Raw genomic sequence first — 22,026 nt, forward strand, 5'->3', positions numbered from 1 at the left:
TCACCTAACTTTTCAAGATTCGCCCTTTCGCTCCTTATCCTAATATCTGTCCCTGTTCTATTAATAGTGCTCATTGTGTGAGTGCCCATTCCGCCACTTTTATGGCTCATCTCTGACTCATCGTGTAGGAATCATCATGTCTCAGCCCAACCCCTACATTCTGGCCTGCGACAACCCGTCGGCGGTGCTGACTCTCCTGCGTTCCAACCCATCCATCGCTTCGAACCAAGATGAGCATGGATACTCGCTACTGCACGCCGCCGCATCCTACAACCACCTCGACCTGCTGCGCGCCCTGGTCCAGGAATTCCACGTCAATGTGAACCTGCTCGACGAAGATGCCGAGACCTGTCTGTTCGTGACCGAGACTGTGGAGATCGCCAAATGTCTCGTGGAGGAGCTGGGCGTCGACGTGAACCACAAGAACGACGAGGGCATCACCGCGCAGGAGTCCATCGAGGCCGACGGGTCATTCCCCGAGGTTGCTGTCTATCTCCGCCAAGTGATGGGTCTGCCGCCTGCGCCGGCCGAGGACCAGGTCACGGACTCCTTGAACCCCGCTCCGCCATTGCCGTCCAACATCAAGGTGAACCTGGGCACGGTATCGGAGCAGGAGGCGAATGCGGGCACGGACCAGGTGGACCCGGAGTTCAAACGGAGGATTGATGAGCTGGCGGCCCGGGACGACTTCCAGAGTGAAGCGACGCAGGCTCAGCTTCGGGAGTTGGTCATGGAGGCCATTCGGGGATCTAATGTGGATACTCAGGATCGGGAGGTGCGGCGCAGAATGGATTAAGCTACGCGGACGGAACTTCTTATTAATGACATGGCTGCTCAATGCCTCTGGTTTCTATTTGTTCGGCCTGGTGCCGACTATATGGATACGCTGTGAGAAACCGGGTGAAAGGAGTTGAGTTGGCTGGACTACTATATCCGGTTCTGAGGCTAAGGATATGGTCACGGATATCCACACTCGAGAAGTGTAATCCGCAGGGAGTGAGAATCTTCCTCTTATCGCTGTCTGTGGCTGCAGAAGTCATGGCGGCGGTACCAACTAATATGCTGCAAGAGGCGGGACACGAGGCCCAGTCGTCTGGTGGGAGCCACATAGGAGGCAATGCATGGCTCAAACATGGTATTTCAGGATTATCATAGGAGTATCTGGGTAGTATACATGGCTAGCGTTGATGAATAGATGATCACATGGTGTCGGCCTCAGGCAGTCATCGAATTCCCACTAGCCTTGAGCGAGTATACGAATTAGATCGATAGTCTCCCGTAGTCATATATCAGTACGATCCTCGTCCATATTATGGACCGCATTGACTGCATTGACTGCATTAACTGCAGACCTAGTTGGAGCCTATACTTATGAATATAACTCACGTGACTCCCATTTCCCCGCATCCCGCCAGACTCGACGATCCAATCCCGACCTCGCCTCCGCATTGAATCCTAGCCAGCAGTTTCAAGTTGTCGCTCGTTACAATGAACCCAACGCTGAACGCCGATACGCCTCCACCCCCGCCTCCCAAGCCCACCAGCCACGAGGCGAGTCGCCGAGGCACACCGCAGCTGCACGCCTCGCAGCCAGGCACGCCGCAGTCCCAACGATACCGAGCAGACGCGAGCATGCATGCGGCCACAAACCCGATAACGTCTCTCCCTCGCCCGCCGACCGTCGACGAGGGCTGGATACCGGAGATCGTGAAGGAGAAATCGTACGCTTCCCTCTTTCTGTCGACCCGTGTGACCACATCATCTAATGACAGGCGTGTTTCCAGAACCGTGGACCTGCAGACGATTCTCAAAGACCCGAGTCTCATCTCCGCGCTGGCGAGTCGCCATCCGTCCCACGCGGCGCACCAGGAGTACCTCCAGTCGCTGCTGAAGTATAACAAGGATCTGGCGGCCCATGTGCTCGAGCTACAGGGCCGGGTGATGGACCTGCGCGGGTCGACTGAGACGCTGCTGCTAACGCACCAGTCGCTGGAGGTGTCGTGGCGGAAGAAACAGTCGGAGATGGACGCGGCGCTGGCGCCGTGGTCGCCTAAGGCGCTGTACCAGCGACTGGCGGCGTCGATCGCCGAGCAGGAGGCGGTGTGCCATGCCGTGGAGGAGAGCTTCCTGGAGGGAGAGCATCACGGGCGGGCGACGGAGAAGGAGGTTGCGGATTGGATTCGCCGGGTGCGGGCGGAGGGGGCCAAGTTGGAGGCCAGACGGGAGGCCAAGGCGCGGTGGGATGAGGGGAGAGTGGGTGGGTGGAGGTGATACAGCCTGGGATATCTACCGTGGATCATTTGGATGAAACGGATCTGGCCTGAGTATAACGTAACCTTTTATTTCTAACGAAGCATATGGCGCACAGATTATCTCGACTATAGTGCGAACGGGTATACAGCTATGACTAACGTATCGCGTGGGACGCAAACAAAGATTCTACTAACACACAACACTATCGTTCGGGGGTTCCTTGGTTATTCTGCCAGGTTGCGTGGCCCGCTTTCCAGATCGACGTCTTGGCCTGCTGTGCTCTCTTCTCGCCGGGGGCCGTCTGCGATGCTGGTCCAGTTGTCGCCGCCGATGTGGCTTGGGAGTCCGACGCCCTTGAAGAAGGCATGTCGGCGGCTTCGGGCGCCCCAGGCCCAGCCGCCACCACGCATGATGGGGAGGTGATACAGGCGGAATGCACCCCAGGCGAAGACCATGCCCATGACGGAGCCGAAGATAATGTCGAATCCATGATGTCGGAAGTCAAACCAGCGCGACGCCGAGATGAAGAAGGCGACCGCCATCGGCACGAAGGCAAGGATAATCAAGAGCACGGGAGGCGCAGCGCCCAGGCCGCGAATGGCCTCGCGCTTCTGGACGCGCAGATCCAGGCCGAAGGGCGAATGCGCCAAATAAGGGAATCCAATGGAGAACTTTGCGCATAACCAGAGACTCAGATAGGTCAAGCCGGCAAAGGCAACTAGATAGATCAATCAATACCAAATCCATTTCCCCCGAACCCAACCCAAAAACAGTACGAGTAAAACGGATAAAAATATAATAAAGAAAGGAAAAACTCACAAGAAGAATGCCCACTCGGAAAACTCACAAACCCATCCATAACCAACTCCTTGCCTCTATTCCTACAAATCTCCGAACTGACCACCCTCGGCGCACCGTCCAGCTGTCCCCCAAGCCCCCCAACCACATACGCCGCAATATTCCCCAGATCAGGGTCACAGCGAGCCAACATATCGGGTCTCGGCCGGCCATACAAATCCTTCAACCCCTCGGTAGCCATAAACGCCGCCGCAACGGCCAGCGCCAGCCCCAACCACCCAGCATTCCACTCCCAGATCTTCACCCGCCAGGTCGTACCCCGATTCCATGCCCCGGGCATGACGACCAGGGTCACGAGAACGATGATCACGGCGGGCACGATGAGCGCCACGACGACCAGGACGGCGGTGCTCACCGTTTCATGCGTGGTGTATGGGAACGAGGTGCTGGGGTCGGTTAGTGTGAAGGGACGGTGGTTGGGGGTGACTTTGTGGAAGCCGTAGCCGATTAGGGCTATTCCTCTGGTCATCCATTCTGTATTAGTTTTTATTTTCTCTGCAGTAGATTAATAGATTAGTAGAAAGGGGGGGGGGGGGGGGATGTACATGATGAACACCCAGTCGATTACATAGGATACTAGAAGCGGGAGGTATTGTTTTGCGGTGGTGATGTCCACATTACGCGTCCCCATCGTGTGGATGGTTTTGTCGCCGGGCATCTAGATGTATATTCTTGTGGTGTTGGTGTTGGTGTTTCTTGATTATGGGAGGATTGACGAAAGGGGGGAGAATGAGTGAAGGAGTAGTTAACTATGACGGGTCAACTGACAGAATCGAAGACTGACGACCCGCCAGGGATCAACAGTCGAAGATCAAATCCTAACCGCGAAGATTAAATAACTACTACGGAACCAATCAGGTGGAAACCCTGTGAGTTAAATAGGAGGTTAAGTTCGGGAGAGAAATAAATTCTCAGGTTTGCTTTCCGCGTTCTTGGCTGGGAACACTGCCTTTTTGCCAAGGGAGTGGTTCCGGAGATACCTTGATTGCTGTCTATTCCCTAGTAGTCGGATGGAATAATAGAATGTAAAACGGGGTAGAGAATGGATCTTTGCGTGGTTCAGTTTGTTTTGTAGATCTTTCTACATGGAGGAAGTCACTAAAGTGTACATCATTCAGCTTGGCGATGTATGGTAAGCATCATTGCAGGAAATACTGCAGGTCTTAGTGCGTGTTATTTATTCTAGTATAAATTGACTCGTTGGATTAGCCGTATTTTAGTCACGTAAGTTCAGCGACGAATGCTTAATTTCGTATAATTAAAGACATCAGTTCTTCTGTATGGAGTAGACGCTGACGAGCCCTAATATCAGACCGAGGATGGGCTCTAGGCAGCAGTCAATTGACCTTTGTTTGGGTATGATTCAATACACTCAGCACGGTCAAACTCAATTCTGCTAGGCTTCCATATTTCAATTCAGTCGACTTTCTTTATTTGGCGCATTGAGTTTGGTCTGATAGAAATAAGAATCGTACTTTGAAGTATTACGGCTCAGAGTCACTGGAGCTCATACTACAGGGTGTGCCGCTATGACCATGGAATTTATACAGCATCAGACTATAGACTTTATTTCAGGTGGCTTGATGAATCCGAGTCGATCATCTAAGCGCAGCTTATCATACTTGGATGTATCCACTAGACGGTAAGAGTACCCTCGACATTCTTGCTGGATGATGTAAACCTCTCTCACTAGGAACTACTAACATGGATGTAGTATATTTCGACTGCGTCATGATTTGGAGATATTGTAGCGGTCAGGTTTACGGGAAGAACCAAGGATATTCAGCGCTAGGTAAGTAATGGCAGGCTTAAAAGACCATAAAAAAAAAGAATAGCTTTTAGGAGCATACAAAATTATACCATTTTGTTTTGTAATTACTGTTTATCGAAACTCTTCATCGCTAGCCATTGCGTCCAGCAGCAAGACAGAGTGTGTTAGATGCAACAGATATACAGGCGGAGCTTACATAGAGCTCAGTCTTCCCAGGGCTCATATTTCTTGTTCTTATCTGCCTTCGATAAACCGGGAACACTCGTTTCTAAATCAGTGAATATGTGCGCAAGAACACTTCGCTGGAATAACACATTTGCAGGCCATTGCCCCATGAAATACTTACATGTTTTCTTCAGCTTCTGAACTGGGCTCTCACCTACAACAGCTATTCCTACTGCCAGTCAGCTTTACACTCCAAGAGAGTACCACAATATATTGAAGAGACCTCAACATGTCTACCATACTCTATCAATTCGATCCTGATGGAGATGTGACATTCATCATGGAGCGTGCTCCAAAATCCCTGCCGCAAAATTTGAGTGATCTCAACGCTTCTCTCCTCTCGAAGTGCTATGTAAGGTATGTTAACACCAACCGGAGATCTTGTTTTCAAGCACACTGATGAACCTTCCCAAGTAGTCAGTCAGGTCTCGCCAAACCCTCTGGATTATCTCTGCACATTCGTGCGTCCTCAAAGCATTTAATTCTAGCCAGCCCACAGTTCAGGGCCACATTCCGAAATGGGTTCCAGGAGGGCAATGAGCTCCGATCTGCGGGCCAGATAGAGATGCCGATCTGTGACTGGGAACCTGTGCCGTTTCTGCTACTGATGGCTATCTTTCACGGGCAGACTCGGTTAGTGCCACACTCTCTATGCTTTAACTGGCTGAGAGATATGGCTGTACTTGTTGACTACTACCAATGCTACGAAGCTGTTGCCATGGCTTCTGATCTGTGGACTAGAGAATTTGGAAAAGAAGCAGTGGACAATAGCTAGGGAGAATCCCATGGAGTGGCTATGCATCACATGGGCTTTTAAAAAGGCTCAAGCCTTTGAATTCGTAACGAAGCACATCCAGCTAGAGCACACAGAAAAGATCTTCGCAAATAAACTGGCAATCCCTGCTAAGGTCATAGGTATGTCCGTCAAGTATGTTGCTTTTGCAAACCTAGAACCCAATGATAACCAATATACGACTTCAACAGATACGCTGCGGACGTCGAGGGAAGCAGGTATTTGCAATGTTATTGACGTTCTTTACGACCTATTCCATCACTTGCGATATGGCCCGCAACTGTGTAACTTCGAATGCGATCTGATGCGCCTGGCCGCACTTGTCAAAGGAATGCAGGAGTTTGGGATACTTTCGAAAACGCCCCAGCGACCGGCAGCTGGATACAGTTTCTTGGAGCTGAGAACCGCGTGTCAGGACATGGACGTAGATTACTCATTTCATTGCTGTAAGCTGATGCCACAGGTTCTTAAGGTTTTAGACAAGGAATATGATTCACTGAATCGTGGTCTCACCCTTGGATCCTTTGCTCCTCTGGGAGGAAAGGCTTGAGCTTTGGTAGAGTGAAGGCGAATCTCATCTGCCGGGTCTGCATCGAAAGTCGAGCTATTTCTCATTTTTCTAATGTTTCGCCTTGTTCTTCTCTCTTTTTTGTCGCTTTTGGATTTATGATTTGTTACCCTGTTCTGTACTGCAAGGGATTCTGGTCATTCATTACATTTTATGGTCACTGCTGCTTTCTCAGAATAAATACCTTGGCCGGACTACAACTGCACAAAGACCGAAGCACTCAATATCAGAACTGCCATCATTGCTGTATTAAAAGGCTTCTGAGACTCAGTATAACTGCATAACTAATCTCTGGCCCATAACTCAGATCACGAGAAACCCGGGCATCTAATCTACCCCAACACAAAAGCCTCATTTTCCGCGCCGTCACACACGACGCCATAGAAACTTCTCCTCATAATACATTACTTAAGAAATTCTTAATCATTGTCTATCTAGACCAAAGCTTGACATGGGCATTGCCACCTGTGACACAGTCAATATAGAGCCGGCAGACTTCCATGGAGGATCTCTGTAGAGAACAGATCCACAGGTATTACTTTCCTCAAACGCCCCTGGCTATCGACTTCTCTGGATTGAGCCGCTCTCCAGCTATATATTCAGTAACACCATTCTTTACCAAGCATCCCGATATAGATAAGCGCAGGATGATTGTTCCAGGGTTGAATTCAAATGCCGCACACTCTTAGCAGAAAAAGCCTTCTTGGTACAGTATAGATGAGTCTAATGGAAAGACTGTTCTATATTTTGGCATTGAAAACAAAAAGGTGCAGTTGGAATGGTATGAGGGTTTATACGCCATCCGGGAAATGGCGAATTCTTCATTCTCGTCCGCCTAGACCTATTTCCCACCCCGGCTGTCAATACTTACTGTTTGGTAAACACGGTCCCAGAAGATTCTTCTCTACTATTTCGTCCTCCATGATAGGCTTTGTGATTCCAATGAAGATCCCAATTATCAGTATTGCCCGGTACTCTTTAATAAGTCCGAAGACTTAGATATACCTTATAAAGTAGCTAACCTGAATTACTAATTATAGGTATCTTGAGATTACACTCCGTCAAGCAAATGCATGCAGCACCGGCAAGTTGTGTGATCTAAGAAATATGAGGTCTGATTAAGGATGAACGGAAGCGACTTTATATTCGCATACTAAACGATATGGGAGAGGTTTTTCTACGAAAAGACTCAGTAGCTGCAGCAACTGATATCTTCTCCCACATTCTTGACAGCCAAAGAGGAGTGTTGGGCGAATCTCATCCAACAATAATGTCCACCAAGGTAAATCTCGGAAAGGCCAATACCCAACTTGGTGAATTCAAGGTAGCGCAGAGCTTGCTGCAGGATGTTATCTTTATTTATACTGAATGGTGGGGCCGCCGCCATCCCGACACTATGCGCGTGGTGGACGAGCTAGCTTCAGCATTCATGGTGGAAGGCGAGCATAAAATCGCCTCGGGTGTATGTGCAGCTTCGGAAGTTCAGAATGCGGAAGAGCTTTGGAATGAAGCCTTGGACTTCTATGGAGACACCTACGGAAATCAATCTGATTTGGCAGGTCGTATCAAAACTAATTTACAATATTTATATAACTTGAGGCCGAGACATAGGTAAGCTTAATAAAAGGATGATATGAACAAGATGCCGTTTATCAGGACTTTATACAGCAACCGAGACTTGTATTATGCAACTATATTGGCATATCATGAAGGTAGTCATACAATCATTCTCAAAGCTCAATGTGAGTACCCTAACAGCTCATTTCTTTCCATCCAAGTCAGAGAAGAAGTCCCGACCGAAGTCAGAGCTGCTGTCGTTAAAACGAAGTTTCCTATCGATTCCATGAATCTTCTGCATATCTTCCTCGCTCAACTTGAAGTCTCCTGCCAAGTTGTCCCTGATTCTTGAGGGAGTCTTGGACTTAGGAAGCACCGAATGACCCTGCGTAACACCCCAAGCTACGAGGAATAGTTAGTATGTTCCACAATTAATATCGATCTTCAGCACACAACACTTACCAAGAGCAACCTGAGCTGAGCTCTTATTGTGCTTCTTGCCAATCTCCACCAGTACCGGGTCATCAATCAACTTGCCAATAGTGCCTTCACGGCTGTAGAGCTCATTCTGATTTCCGAAGGGAGAGTAGTGAGTGACATGGATGCCCTTCTCTTTGTGCCAGTCGACGAACGAACGCTGCTGCAGCCATGGGTGGCCCTCTAGCTGATGCACCGCGGGCACGACCGAGGTGTTCTTAAGCAGATGCTCCATGTCAGCCTTGGAGAAGTTCGAGACGCCAATTGCTTTGACCTTTCCGGTGGATAGCAGCTTTTCCATTGCTTTGTACGTCTGTGGTTGGAAGTCAGTCATGCAGCTTTGAAATTCAGAGCGCTGCTGATGTGGAGGCATACATCAACGAAGTCAACATCTATGACAGCCGGCTTTCCATTCTCCTTGGGGAAAAGCTCATCTCCTCGCTTCCATGCCACAGGCCAATGCATCAAGTAAAGGTCGACATATTCTAGGTCCAGATCGTTGAGCGAATCCTGAAGGGCTTGAGCGACGTCATCGGGGTGGTGCTTGTTGTTCCAGAGCTTGGTCGTAATGAATAGCTCCTCACGGGGCACACCACTCTTCTTGATGGCGTTTCCTACAGCTTTCTCGGTTCCGTAACTATCGATTGTCAGGACTGAGTTAATGTTCGCGAAGCTGTCGGTCATGAACTCACACTCGTGCCGTGTCAATGTGGCGGTATCCGGCTTTAATGGCTTCAGCTACGGCATTCTCTTGTGCCTCGGCATCCTGCCAGGTGCCAAATCCAATGGCAGGGATTTCTGCACCAGTGTTAAGCTTGAACTGAGTCATTTTGTTCTGGAAGGATGTGGTTGTTTCTTAGATGATTTGGAGGGTTGGGCTCCTGTTGTTTTATAGTCGACAAAGAGACAATGCCTTCTATATATATTTTACATATTGGAGAAAATCTAGTCGAGAATGTCTATTTTAATGGGAGAATTGGCCTACCAGTCGACGTCAAATTGACGCACCCAATATTAATCCTGTCGGTGGATAGGATGACGTCGCGGTGAACCAAGATAGCAGCTCCACAATCAGTACGTAACAAGCTAGAACTGGGAAGGAAGTAATACGGGGTGATTCTCCCATTGCTTCTAGCGACTCCTAGAAGCTCCATTAATATTCCATCAACTGACTGTAAAGAACTGTCAAGACTCGCGTTGTCAATAATGTGACATCATTGATGTCGCCTGGATAAGGGATTTATGTTTCAGGCGTATTTACTGTGCACATAGGCAGTCCCACCCGCTCAATTCTCTCATTACATCAAGTTTTACTTATTGGAGCATTGACTGGTCTATATTTACTTTCCCCCATGAAACAATAGCTAAAGACAAGGAACAGTAGTTCAGCATAACTTATGCTGAATGGTAAGCTGGTCACGTGCCAGTCTATCATTGCAGCATCGACATCAACACAGCCCCAATTACCTAGCAATGTGGACCTTGCGCCCATCCATGGTTCATGGTATCTTAGGCTAAGGGCCCAGTGATAGTTGAACCCGGGGGATGCGGTGTTGTGTAAATTTTAGTGCTATTTTTACCTTCCAGAGACGAAGGATATTGCTTTCCAAGAGTTAGATACTCTGTTGGATGTTTCGCATGAGGAATGTAATTGCTAAGCAGAGGGTATAACGTTTTGTCTATCTATTTGCGAAACTGCTATAGCTGCTCAATATCATGCTTGCAGCTTGACAGCCTGAAAAGTCCACCAGAACATATAACAGTATCCTTATACCCCCCCGGAGCGCTGCAATCCCAGCACCGATATCTTATCCGATTGCTCTCTCCAGAGCTCTCTCACGACTCTCTAACAGCTGCCTAGAAATATCCTTCCAACCAGTGATCGTCGTATCATCGGTATCCAACCCATCCCGAATCTCCACTGGCCTTAAAACGCCCCGTTCCTTGAGAATACACCCATCAACAATAACCATCTCCACATCACGCACACTCGCATACAACAAAATCGCCGCCAGCAGATTCTCTTCCGCAGTACAACGATACCCGGCGACAATGTGTCAAAACAAAAATATCCGCCTTCTTCCCCACCGCCAGACTCCCAATCTGCGCTTCCATATTAATAGCCTGAGCGCCCCTGGATCGTGCCCAGATTAAACGCCTCTTGAAGATGGACATCAACACTGGGATACTGGCTGCTCTGAAGGGCATGGGTATTGCGAATGGCACGGGTATGTTGCAGCATCAGTCGGATCTGGGTGAGCATGTCCGAGGAATTGTTCGAGTGGCAGTCGACCCCAACGCAGGTGTGTGATTTGAAATCACAGAGGAAGGCAACTGGATCGCTAAGGCCCATTTGAATTTCTGTTTCGGGTGTGCTGCAGACAAAGGCGTCCTGAGGTTTCAGCGTGAGGGCGTCTAGTTCAGAGATCCCATTTCCGTAAGATATTAGTACTCGCGATGTTAGCTGGCTGGCGGAGGATAGGAGTTGGATGGCGTCTTTAGCCAGTTCATTAGCTCAGTCCAAGAGAAATAGGGCATAGTTCAGGTCCACGTACTTGGCATAAACCCGGCAACATAATGCGTAGTGAGGAGCTTTATCCCCAGGACCTGGGTCTTTTGCCATAAGTCGACCACGCTGTCGTAGGGGACATTAAAGTCTACCGCGAGACAGAGGCTCACCCGCCCATCACCGAACGGTGCAGTTACTACCAGGAATTCAAGCGTCTATAGCCACCACTCGAGGAGGAACTCGTTGTCGACCTCTACAGTTGATGACCACTCTCGGATACGGCGGATCGATGTGTAGCAGAAGACTGATAGGATTCCCGAAGATACTGATGCTTTGATTCCTTGCTTGGCTGACGATAATAGAGTGTCTGATCAGTCTATTTGATCTAAACATGGGGAGACCTCTGGGCCCTCAGCCCATAGCCCAACAGCGGGATAGACAAGGACCGGACCACACCGGAAGCCATATATTCCATGAAGCCCTGGCCGCCGTGGCGGCCTTTGAGCTGTTGACAGGTCAACGGACGATGTATCTCACAATATACCGCGGTCTAGCTGGACGGACCTGACTCTGCCACAAGTGACGGTGGGCATCAATGAGCCCCGGGGAGGTAATTTTGGCTGCACAATCGATCTCTTTGCAGCCGGACGGGGCGACCAAGTTCTGTCCGATTTCGCTGATCTTGTCCCCTTCGATGAGCAAGTCGTAGCCTTTGAGCCATCAGATATTCTGGCCCTCATGAAAGAGAATGATCCCGTTTCTCAGGAGGGTTGAGTGGGAAGTGGGAGACATGTTTGTGTGTAATGCTCCTGTTTTTGCCCTCTTTTCCAGCTCGTAGTCTAATCCAGAGAGTCCGGACTGTTGGTAGAAATGCTCAATCTTCGGTCCAAGGCTTATCAATCAATCGGGTAGTCCGGCATCTTTTAAAGCCGAGATTCGTAATATCTAAGCGTGCTACTTCATAGCATGGCAGGGAGATCATCGCGACATACTTGGGCCAGGGAGGCCCTCCTTTTTCTCTGTTAGGGTTATTCGACAGATAGTCGGCAAAGTGGGTAATCGTCGACCAATCCTGGGCCCGGTACACTCTATCCCGGCGCCCCACAGACGAACCGACAATCTACAACGATTTAATCTCTTGACTGACAAATGCTTTGTAAAACAGTTCTGGTGGCTAAACGTCCACGGTTCCCCTGGCTGGTCGGCCAATAGAAGATTCATGCAAACTGTACCGGGGAAGCCTTGGATGGCTCGATGGGAATGTCAGGATCGGTATATAAAATGCGGGCTATCTCGCTACAGACTAATTTCGAATCATCGTGAGATACGCGGGAAGTACCATTAATACACTGAGATCATGTCGAAATTGTTCACTCCTCTGAAAGTCGGCCGCATGGCTCTGAGCCACCGCATCGCCCTGGCACCCATGACCCGTTTGCGAGCCGATCAGCACCACCGACCCCTACCGTCAGTAAAAGAGTACTACCAGCAACGGTCTTGCGTCCCGGGGACCCTACTCATAACTGAGGCCACTGTGATCACTCCCGCACACGGTGGTTACTCCAACGTGCCTGGAATCTACAACGACGCCCAGGTTGAAGCCTGGAAAGATGTTACCAAGGCCGTTCACGCACAAGGGTCACACATTTACCTGCAGCTCTGGGCGCTTGGGCGCGCAGCAAACCCCCAGTTCCTACAGGCTCAAGGATATGATGTAGTTTCTAGCAGCGACGTACCGATGCAAAGCGCATTCAGTGACGAAATGCACCATCCACGAGCCTTGCGCGAAGAGGAGATTCACGCGGCCATCGGGCATTTTGCAACTGCGGCCCAGAACGCCATCCGCGCCGGGTTTGATGGGGTAGAGATCCATGGGGCGAATGGTTATCTTGTCGACCAGTTCATTCAAGACGTGTCGAACAAGCGGACCGATGCTTGGGGGGGAAGTCTTGAAAAACGATCCAAGTTCGCGGTGGAGGTCACCCGAGCCGTTGTCAATGCAATCGGTAATGACCGTACCGCTATACGACTAAGTCCTTGGGGCCGATACCAGGGCATGCGCATGGCCGATCCGATCCCTCAATTCTCTGACCTGGTTTCGAAGTTAGCAGACTTCAAGCTGGCGTATCTGCATGCTTGTGAGTCCGATAGCAAGGACCCAGCAGAAAGCTCCAAGTTCCTGCTTGATGCCTATGGCAATGCAGGTCCCGTCATCCTAGCCGGAGGTTACGATCATGAATCAGCTAAAGAAGCGGTAGACGCTAAGTATAAGAGCAATGACGTTGCAATTGCTTTCGGCCGGCCGTTTATCTCTAATCCCGACCTCGCCTTCAGGGTACAACAAAACATCCCATTCGCTTCGTACGATCCCGCCAGTATGTACGGACAGACACCAGAAGGGTATATTGACTATGAGTTCAGCGATGACTTCAAGGCAACCAAGGTCTCCGCTTGATATAGAATTGAAACATGCTAATAGACTTTCATTTCGGCTACCCCCTTTGTTCTTCTTTTCCACCTTGTCATTTAAATCTCTATTCGTTTGTCTTTTGTGGCCACTCATATCCATTCCATGTCTTTTGTTCTATTGCATATATTGTATTGTGTATATATTTAACGACTTTTTGCTGCACGTGAAAAGCCTGCCACCACCGGGCAAGTCTATCAAATGACGCACTCGGTTTCAAATGTGCTGGGGAGAACTGTCCTCATTCAAAGGTTGTTGCTATTCAGGGAGAAGGTCAGGAATCAGCATCGGTCTTCCAGTTGCGCAACTTCACCCGATTCGACCAGCAAGTGATTCCTGAGTTACGCTTGAGACTTCATTGCCGTCATTGTTGGAACATAGAACTTCTGTCGTATAGATTGTTGCTGTTTTGCTAAACCAACGGCTTGTTATGGTCTGCTCTTTATCGCGAAAAGTTGGGTTAGTTGGAAAGAATAAACGGAAATAACATGTTCCGTCTCTGAATACATTTTATCTACTCGGTGTTAAAACGCCAATTAGCCACGATCTTGTTAAACCATAGGTCCATAGCAGTGATCTATCGAGGGTTTTCCATAGCATACAAAGAGTTATTTGTTGCAGCGAGGGCCAGTAGAGCTCACTGTCTACATATGATTTAGACTGTTCAAGGAGTTTTTGAGCGCATCTATTTAGAAACTAGCGCTGGGTTTGTAAAGACTTCAGTTGTACTCCGTACCATCATGGATTTTCAATTGTAATTGTTAGGGTACAAAATTGTGTTTGTCTTTGCAGCAAACAACGCTTTGGGTTAAACCCGCTTACCGTTGGTCCAAGCTCTCCACCTATAAAACTTCGTCCCACCCACAACAATTTTTTCTCTGAACTTTCCCAGCTTTACACCTCAGCGACAACAACAACATGGATTGAGCATTGCCTTGGCGTCTCAAGTTACAAATCATGATCTTGTATTCTTGAGAATGTCTTGTGTAGTGTACATCCAATTTGGAGGATGACTTCACTTTCTCCTCAAATCGAATATTTTTCATAGTATTGTAAAAGGTATGCAACAAACTTCCCTCTTTTTTCTTGTCCTTTTCTCCCCTCGAATGATGACTCTATGACACGCTATGGCATTCCTCAAACTTAATCACCATGTGGAATTCGTGTATAACTCAAGTTTCAGCCTTGTCTGACATACACTACAACCTTTGCTACTACCAACAAGTTTAACTTGCATGATCATTGACTAACAGAATGTCAATAGGTAAACAAATCTCTTCCATTTTCTTGTTCGATTCCAATGAAGAAACCATGAACGAACGGGCGGACATAACGTATACATCTACCTGCATCCATCAAAAGCAGAGCGTACAAACTCTGCGGGTGTAGGACGGTGTACTACTTGTTGAGAACTCGTCACCTGAGCTTTCGGCTTATCCTTCTTTGGTTGCCATTCGTGGGACTTGCAATATACTAACAAGTCTTCAGGTATTTTCCAATTTTTCTGTTGCTTCTGTTGCACCCAACCCAGTCAACTTTATATGATGAATCTTATTATTCACACTGTGTGATCCATGCTCTGCATGGTATGAACATTTTACAAAAATTCTGATTTAATGAGGTGAGTTTCGATATGCTACTATGTACAAGTATCACTCCGCTAACATTCATTAGCCTGACTATTGTTGACACATCACACTTTTGAATCACACATAACACTCTTTTGATATGTGCTGACTGGCTTCGTGATGTAGGATTTTCTGCTGCTATAGTCGTGTAAACCAGCAAGATTCAAAGAGTGAGTATCCCTGCATCTCCTTGCCCCAGCTTTCCTATGATGAGCAACAATTATTTCGCTGTGTTCTTACTGAACATCATTGAAGAAAAAAAAATTTTCACCTTGGAGAACTGATATCACTACACTATCTGTCTTTTGTCACATGAAGATGTGTTTTGGGCTTGGCTGACAGCTTAACGCAGGTTACGCAAATGGAATGAGTTTAGCTACTTTATGATACCCCAATACAAATCTTGCCTTGTGAACAATATCTTTCTCGTAACATGCCATCTTTGTAGTATTTCACATTGTAGTTAATAGAGTTCATTATAAATCCCTGTTGATTGCTGAACATCCCAAGCAGGAACAAGTGCAGCAGATGTAACCCAATATCCACTATTGTGCAAGTCACCTAGTAATGAATATCCCAGCCCTGAATTTAATAGTTACAATGCCCGGATTGGAGCAAAATTTCCGCATCCCCGGGAATATGTTTTTCGCAAGGGCCCCCTGGCTAGCGTACATGCATTTCTACAGGAGACAGGGGAGGCAGATGCCATGCAGCACTGCAGTTACGGGTTCAATGACTAGTAGAATGCGGTACAGAATTAGAGGGCTGTAGCATACTTAACATGCAAGGTACTCTCATCTAGCACCGCCTGCGTACCATATAATACAAACAGCTTTCATTACGGCAGCCTTGCAGAGGTATATACAGAATTACAACTTTCAGCGTGTCTGAAATCGTATACATTCCATCCATGTCACTAAGTGGTGAGTTTGCACCGTTTGCTCCAACTGGAGTCGGAGACCGACGGCGCCGTTTTCCCAATCCATACCATCAAGTCCCGTGGCCGTGTTATTTCCACACCTTCAATTTGTCGGCTTAATCATTTCTCAATTGCTTCCTCTCTTTCTCCTGATTTCCCTGTTCGAATACAAGAAAAGTCACAATGGGTTTCGGAGCTCCAGGCACCGGCGTGACTCCCACCAAGCCCACTCCGTGAGTTTCCCAAGTTCCTTCATTCTTCCTGGCGCATAAAGTCACGCAATATCATCCGTAGAAGCTATGGTTTCGAAAGTTGAAGGCTAACCTGTAATGCAGTCCCGAGCGCGGCAGTTTCCCACTTGACCATGAAGGTATGGTTTCCTAATTCTTCGATCGAGCCTACGTCTATCTACCATCTCGATTTCGATCTTCTGAGCCCGCCGGGGTGTCGACGAGGTTATCTGCGATCGTTTCGAAACCGGAAAACATAACTGTGCTAATATCTAATTGATTAAGGCGAATGCAAACACCTCATCGCCGGTTACCTGAAATGTATCAAGTCCCAGCGCGGCGTCAACGATGAAGAGTGCCGGAAACTGGCAAAGGGATATCTGGCTTGCCGGATGGATAAGTACGTGCAAGAATTTGGGTATGGAGACTCTATGGTGGCTAACGGAAGTCTTGTATAGGAACCTGATGGCACCGGACGAGTTCAAGAACTTGGGACTTATTTTCGACAAGGAAGGCAAGAATGCGAATGAGAAGTCGTGAGGTTGGTTGAATTTGGTGAAGCTGTATGATACCATGTCTGATGTTTAGATATTTCTTGTTCTCCTGGGCGTTGGCGGGTTGTGTATATATCTAGTTTGGTTTGTAAAATACGTCCACTCAAATAAACTCAAGTCATAGACATTCCATACATTCGCCATGTATTGGAGGTTGACAAGTTAAGCAATGTAGATCAACCAGTTGACGCGAATCCATGCGGGGAAAGCCAGTTGGAGTTCCAGCAGACGGCAACCCAATGAGCGCATCCGTCACCCTAGCTTTAAAGCCCAAACTAACGCAGCATCGCCAAACCCTCACACTTACATCGTACCTCCACGAATGTCGTCAATTGCACGACCGCCAGACCCATGTCTGGTCGCGATTATCTTGATCGTGCGCTCCCGCGCCGGCCCTCGCTTCGTGTTCCATTATCCCCCCAACCCCCTCAGTGAGAACGGACTCCGCCCAGCACCCAAAGGCCGTCGCCCCTCACGCGCCAAATCCTCCAAGAGCAATGAGTCCAGCTCCAGTGAAGAGTCCGGGTCGACGTCCGATGAAGACGAGGAGGAGTCGCATGCCCAGAGTCAGAATGCCAGCTCAACACATCTCGCCGGAAGCGCCTTGTCGGCTGGGCGACGGTGGAGTAATTTTGGTCTCGATGATCATGGTTCCATGGCTGCTTCGCCTGGAGGGGACTCGCAGCGGGCTGGGTCCATAGGGTCGGCTCGTGGGATGCGGAAGCGTGCGGGCAATTCGGACGTCGAGGATGATTCCGGGACCGGGTCGGATAGACAAGATGGCGCGGGGGTTTCAGGAGGGGGGCTCCGGCAGCCATGGGAGTCGCTGCTTGGATTACAGGCTGATGTTTGGGAGAAGTTGCTGAGCCCGTCTCGGTCGTGGCATAAGCGGCGGTTTGAGGTCGGAATCAATGATCTGGCGTTTGTTGGGTGGCCGGTCTTTGTTCGAGAGGATGGGACTTGGCGGAAACAGCGAAGGAAGAAGAAGAAGACCAAACCGGAGTGGGAGGGGGGCGAACTTGGCCATAATGAATCGCCGGAGGATACCCGCGATGATGCCGATGAGGCTATCTCTGCCTCGACGGAAACCCTGAGCCCGCATACAATGGCGCCATCAGATTCTCAACGGGCTTCGATGGGAAGCATCAAGAGCTCACGGACGCTAAGTGAATTGCTGGATGGTGACGATAAGGATTCGATGACCATGTTCAATGTGGTGTTTGTATTGGACCCGCCGCTGTTGGAATACTCCATGCGCATCCGAGAGATATACGATAATATCATCAAGAAGTTTGCTAAGGCACTGAAGTGGGAGCAGGCGCGGACGGACTACGTCTGGCGGGAAGCTCAGCATATTTCACATATCAAGGAAAAGGCGAAAGAAACAAGTAGGTTGCTTGGTTTCTAGTTGGCTTCGAATGGGACTTCTGGCGCTGATGATTACAGGGACGTCTGTCAATTCGCTCTACTCTGAACTCATACACCATTCTTCTCTAGCAAGGGCAATATACACAGTCTACAGTAACATTTCAGCGTCCAAGATCGCTTCCGTTTCGCTGAGCCCGGACGTATCTATTTCGCTTCAAATCCCACCTCTTACCTCGACGCCTTATCTCCCTGGGCCAAGCGACAAAGCGTACCCAGGTCTCTGGCTTACGACAGCAGATAGTGTTACACCTGCTGATGACCCCACCGCTGATGAAACCACTGCTCCGCATCAGGTGCTAGCTAAGCACTTTGCGTTACTTTTGCTTAGTGACGAGGCCACAATCCTTAAGGACGTAGAAGCGTCAGGAGGCGCTCTAGCTCCCGCCCTTGCTCACTATATCCGATGCTCAAGGCCAACGAAATCGTTTGCCCAAATATCTGCTTTGTCAGGGATACCTCTCTCCACCATACAGATGTTGGCGAGCCATCTCGTGTACTGGAGGCGAGCACGCGCCATCCCGCCACTCCACCAGCGGGATGTGTATTTCGTCTCCCCGAACTGTGACCTCAGCAAACTAGAAGTAGCAACCGCTGCATACCAATTAGCGTTTCCAACCCTTCCCAGTCTACCGAAGATGCTGTCGGCGTTGAGTGGCACGCCTAGACCCTATGGGAGCTTTATTCCGAGTAAAGACCACAAAGAGGCCTATTTTGCGATCCTAGCATGGTTACTACGGGGAGGATGGGTGACTCAGCTCCGAACGTTTGCACGAGTCAAAGTGTCTCCAGAGATTAAGCTGGCAGTGGAGAGGGCTCTTCGACGTGAGGAAGTGGACAAATACCTCAGCAAACAAGGATCGTCCATACTCTCAGGCAGTAGCAAACACAATGGCGATACATCAGAGGATGACGACGATGATGCTAGCTCGTCTTCATCGTCCTCGCTCGCAAGTCAAGACAGCGGCGAGGAAACGCCAATGCCTGGTCGGTATAAGCTTGACAGCAAACTAGACCTCTCGCATTCTCTCCTCGACCATGACACCTCCCTGAAAACGGCATCTTTGATTCTGTTCCCCCATCGTGCTCCGCCGCTAGAGTCCCGGTGGCTCGATGAGATCGTTTCACGATTCCCTAAACAGCCCAGGTTCACTGTGAGGGGACGCGCCAACATCGACGAGAACGACCCGGAATATGCAGGGCTGCGAACCGCAATGAAGGACTTGTGGCCGGTCTACATTAAGTACTTCAATGGGATGGATGCCCTCGAAAAGGTTCCAGTGCGCGAGAACCTAAAGCGCAAACTGGTGTGGCAGGTCCTCACGCGTTTGGGACTGGTCACCAGCTCGCAGTCATCCATCGAATTGAACCCCAATGAACAGGTGTTGATCGGTGTGAGACATTGGTAGTGTTTGACGATGTGACTTATGTAATGACTACACGATACGATACATACAGAACCATGTATATCCATGATAATCGAACGATATGACCTATCGGCATTCCGGAAATAGAATCCAGACCATCAAGATTTGACTAATCCGATCTCCATGAGCGATCATGTGATATCCCGGGTCTTTCGGCCGCACATCCACTGAAAACAGCGGATCCGAAGAATTCCGAACAAGTAATCCCCTTTGACCGCAAGCCTCAGCCCTAATAACCTTGCGCTAAGCGACTGTTCACCTGGCAGAATTCCCTTTTTTCCCTCCTTTGAACTGGCTAACCGCATGGGTAGGGTAGGAACCTCGTTCTTCCGCCTCGGCATCTACGGCCGCTACCATTGGTGCACGGGTTATGCAGTGGGATGTGAGGAACAGAAACCTTCATCCCCACGGCATACGCCGGAAGGACATGCGAATGCGTATATCGATCACGTGTGGCTTTCCTGGGCCTCCAAATATACCGATCTGTAGAAAATTAGGCCAGTACGGAATTGCGGTATCACTTAGATTGGTTTCTAAATTACTGGTCTATTAAGAAGCACATAGCCTATCACTTTCTGCAAGTATCAGCGCTAAACCCGACCAGACCAAATATTTGATTAAGTGTGGGATTGCGCATAAGACAGCTGTTTGAAGATGTGTGACGGAGACATACCACTTCTGGTAATGGATGAAGAAATTTATGTGGAAACTATGTTTCGAGGAAATGCGACTCTCAGTTACCCGGCCCGATTGAAACATGGGTGGTTTTACAGAAACCGCTCATTGTCATTGATTCACCGCACGTGAGTACTACATATATTACAAAGGTCTCCGTATCTGTTAATTTGTAGTACGTAATTGGCAAGCCATTGGGGAATATGGAGGGGGGGGGGTTAGTCAAGTGTATTCGAGAGAAATTCAACTAGATCAACCCAATTGTATGAATTGTGGTTGCTATGGTTCGCTGTGTCCTGTTGTTGTCCGGGCGTGTAATATTGTTAGACTTGCTTTGACAGGTGCCCCACTGGTATGTAAAATCAATACATTGGAGACATAGTACCTTTATATGCATGCCTCAGGTAAGAGTATCCATGTACTGGTATGACTCCTGATCCTCCTGTCGCATAGCATTGAGGACGACAAAGAATGGAAATAAAGTCTAATGAAAAGGAATGGGGAAACAGGAACCAAAAGTAAAAATGTCAAAATTTTCTAAATGATCAGCATTCTATATACTCCGCATATCCGGTGTATGTATTGTCGATATCAGGATCCGTGATTTGAGAAATACTTTAGAACAAGGAATAGTGTCCCATCGATGATCGATCTCTACAGAGAAATCCAGGCACATGACATCACTGAAAGTCGTTGTTAGAATTTAATTGTTCTGCTGTACGACCCATGTCTCTCCAATGATACAGGGTGTTTTTTTTTTCCCAATCTGTATAGTTACATGGCTCGCAATTTGGGCAATAGAGGGGTTCTCCTCTAGGTATAATAACCCACGCAAGGATCACAGGCTACCCCTCCATAAGCCCCTCCATTATATTGCGCGATACGCCCGTCTCACTCAAATCGCTTCAATTGTACATTGACCAGGTCGTTTTTTAATTATTGGTCGGCGACGGTTGGTTCTGCATCTTTGCTTTTGCTGGGAAGATCACCTGCGGTCCTGTTTGGCCGTAACGTTTACCTTGCATATTCAAAGAGGGCCGGTCTCGCGGCTAGGATTGGCGCAGTGAGGATCATAATGTGATATCTATACATCGGTACTTGAACTTGGACGGATTTGGTGGAAGAAGATGCACGTACCGAGATTGTGACCATCTCGAGACTACGCCATGGAGGGGAAGCGCGGAGCGATAGACATCTCGGCAACATGGTCGCGTAGTGCTTGGTTCACAATCGTTGAACAGGGAAGCATCACCTTTTTCGTCCAGGGTATCTGTCGAGCAAAATACAGAACTGGCGCAGTTCGTGCTGAAGACGTCGACATGTTCTTACTACAAACGGTAGTCCAGCCGATAAGATTGTTGCTCATGGAAATACACTGTAATTGTTGATACCTACATATTTTACCTGGACCAAGTATAGTGTATAGTACTGCGCATTATATACTTTCTTGTACGTCGAGGGATATAAAAGGGAACGGGGAGATCCAGAGATTTATTGAACCAGAGATTCATGAATAGACTCTTTTACTCTCTCTTTTTTTTTGTTCTCCTTTTTACAATTCTAGGCAACGAAAACGGTGGTTCATGTTCCCTCCTCCCCCCCCCCCCACAGAAGCCCTGAAGTCCACTAAAAGAACAGTGCCTGAGGTAAGAGGAACAAACGGACGTACGGGAGAGACCGATTACAATTA

At 48.6% G+C, this 22,026-nt stretch overlaps 10 protein-coding genes across 10 annotated transcripts; 8 read left to right on the forward strand and 2 right to left on the reverse strand.

The window, feature by feature from the left end:
* Window positions 1–136: 136 nt before the first annotated feature.
* BDV37DRAFT_282043 (ankyrin repeat protein) lies at window positions 137–796 on the forward strand (the record flags this gene model as incomplete). Its single annotated transcript, XM_032086950.1, has 1 exon — window positions 137–796. One exon carries the CDS (start codon window positions 137–139, stop codon window positions 794–796), a length of 660 nt encoding a protein of 219 aa, XP_031942692.1.
* Window positions 797–1,201: 405 nt separating this feature from the next.
* Window positions 1,202–2,445, forward strand: BDV37DRAFT_96401 (vacuolar protein sorting family 37 protein). Its single transcript, XM_032091504.1, has 2 exons — window positions 1,202–1,721; window positions 1,785–2,445. Exons 1-2 carry the CDS (start codon window positions 1,489–1,491, stop codon window positions 2,269–2,271), a joined length of 720 nt encoding a protein of 239 aa, XP_031942693.1. The 5' UTR covers window positions 1,202–1,488; the 3' UTR covers window positions 2,272–2,445.
* A 32-nt stretch (window positions 2,446–2,477) lies between these two features.
* On the reverse strand, window positions 2,478–3,742 carry BDV37DRAFT_282045 (phosphatase PAP2 family protein; the record flags this gene model as incomplete). The annotated part of the gene is made up of 3 exons (XM_032086951.1): window positions 2,478–2,971; window positions 3,073–3,572; window positions 3,657–3,742. 3 exons carry the CDS (start codon window positions 3,740–3,742, stop codon window positions 2,478–2,480), a joined length of 1,080 nt encoding a protein of 359 aa, XP_031942694.1.
* Window positions 3,743–5,099: 1,357 nt separating this feature from the next.
* On the forward strand, window positions 5,100–6,145 carry BDV37DRAFT_96435 (uncharacterized protein). The gene is made up of 3 exons (XM_032091505.1): window positions 5,100–5,464; window positions 5,522–6,022; window positions 6,092–6,145. The coding sequence occupies exons 1-2, from the start codon at window positions 5,337–5,339 to the stop codon at window positions 5,880–5,882; spliced, it is 489 nt and encodes a 162-aa protein (XP_031942695.1). The 5' UTR covers window positions 5,100–5,336; the 3' UTR covers window positions 5,883–6,022; window positions 6,092–6,145.
* BDV37DRAFT_96440 (uncharacterized protein) lies at window positions 5,601–6,642 on the forward strand. Its single transcript, XM_032091506.1, has 2 exons — window positions 5,601–6,022; window positions 6,092–6,642. Exons 1-2 carry the CDS (start codon window positions 5,893–5,895, stop codon window positions 6,448–6,450), a joined length of 489 nt encoding a protein of 162 aa, XP_031942696.1. The 5' UTR covers window positions 5,601–5,892; the 3' UTR covers window positions 6,451–6,642.
* A 1,096-nt stretch (window positions 6,643–7,738) lies between these two features.
* Window positions 7,739–8,083, forward strand: BDV37DRAFT_282047 (uncharacterized protein; the record flags this gene model as incomplete). The annotated part of the gene is made up of 1 exon (XM_032086952.1): window positions 7,739–8,083. The coding sequence occupies one exon, from the start codon at window positions 7,739–7,741 to the stop codon at window positions 8,081–8,083; it is 345 nt and encodes a 114-aa protein (XP_031942697.1).
* Window positions 8,084–8,166: 83 nt separating this feature from the next.
* BDV37DRAFT_245695 (aldo/keto reductase) lies at window positions 8,167–9,402 on the reverse strand. Its single transcript, XM_032081678.1, has 4 exons — window positions 9,195–9,402; window positions 8,878–9,139; window positions 8,488–8,815; window positions 8,167–8,427 (listed from the first exon to the last, which is right to left on the reverse strand). The coding sequence occupies exons 1-4, from the start codon at window positions 9,329–9,331 to the stop codon at window positions 8,228–8,230; spliced, it is 927 nt and encodes a 308-aa protein (XP_031942698.1). The 5' UTR covers window positions 9,332–9,402; the 3' UTR covers window positions 8,167–8,227.
* Window positions 9,403–12,232: 2,830 nt separating this feature from the next.
* BDV37DRAFT_293246 (alkene reductase) lies at window positions 12,233–13,466 on the forward strand (the record flags this gene model as incomplete). The annotated part of the gene is made up of 1 exon (XM_032089367.1): window positions 12,233–13,466. The coding sequence occupies exon 1, from the start codon at window positions 12,369–12,371 to the stop codon at window positions 13,464–13,466; it is 1,098 nt and encodes a 365-aa protein (XP_031942699.1). The 5' UTR covers window positions 12,233–12,368.
* A 2,679-nt stretch (window positions 13,467–16,145) lies between these two features.
* BDV37DRAFT_245697 (coiled-coil-helix-coiled-coil-helix domain-containing protein) lies at window positions 16,146–16,870 on the forward strand. Its single transcript, XM_032081679.1, has 4 exons — window positions 16,146–16,258; window positions 16,361–16,395; window positions 16,541–16,655; window positions 16,714–16,870. Exons 1-4 carry the CDS (start codon window positions 16,209–16,211, stop codon window positions 16,793–16,795), a joined length of 282 nt encoding a protein of 93 aa, XP_031942700.1. The 5' UTR covers window positions 16,146–16,208; the 3' UTR covers window positions 16,796–16,870.
* A 308-nt stretch (window positions 16,871–17,178) lies between these two features.
* On the forward strand, window positions 17,179–19,720 carry BDV37DRAFT_245700 (nitrogen permease regulator 3 family protein). The gene is made up of 2 exons (XM_032081680.1): window positions 17,179–18,197; window positions 18,256–19,720. The coding sequence occupies exons 1-2, from the start codon at window positions 17,465–17,467 to the stop codon at window positions 19,641–19,643; spliced, it is 2,121 nt and encodes a 706-aa protein (XP_031942701.1). The 5' UTR covers window positions 17,179–17,464; the 3' UTR covers window positions 19,644–19,720.
* Window positions 19,721–22,026: the final 2,306 nt, after the last annotated feature.

This window comes from Aspergillus pseudonomiae (genome assembly GCF_009193645.1).
Source record: "Aspergillus pseudonomiae strain CBS 119388 unplaced genomic scaffold BDV37scaffold_24, whole genome shotgun sequence".
In the NCBI taxonomy this organism is placed as follows: domain Eukaryota; kingdom Fungi; phylum Ascomycota; class Eurotiomycetes; order Eurotiales; family Aspergillaceae; genus Aspergillus; species Aspergillus pseudonomiae.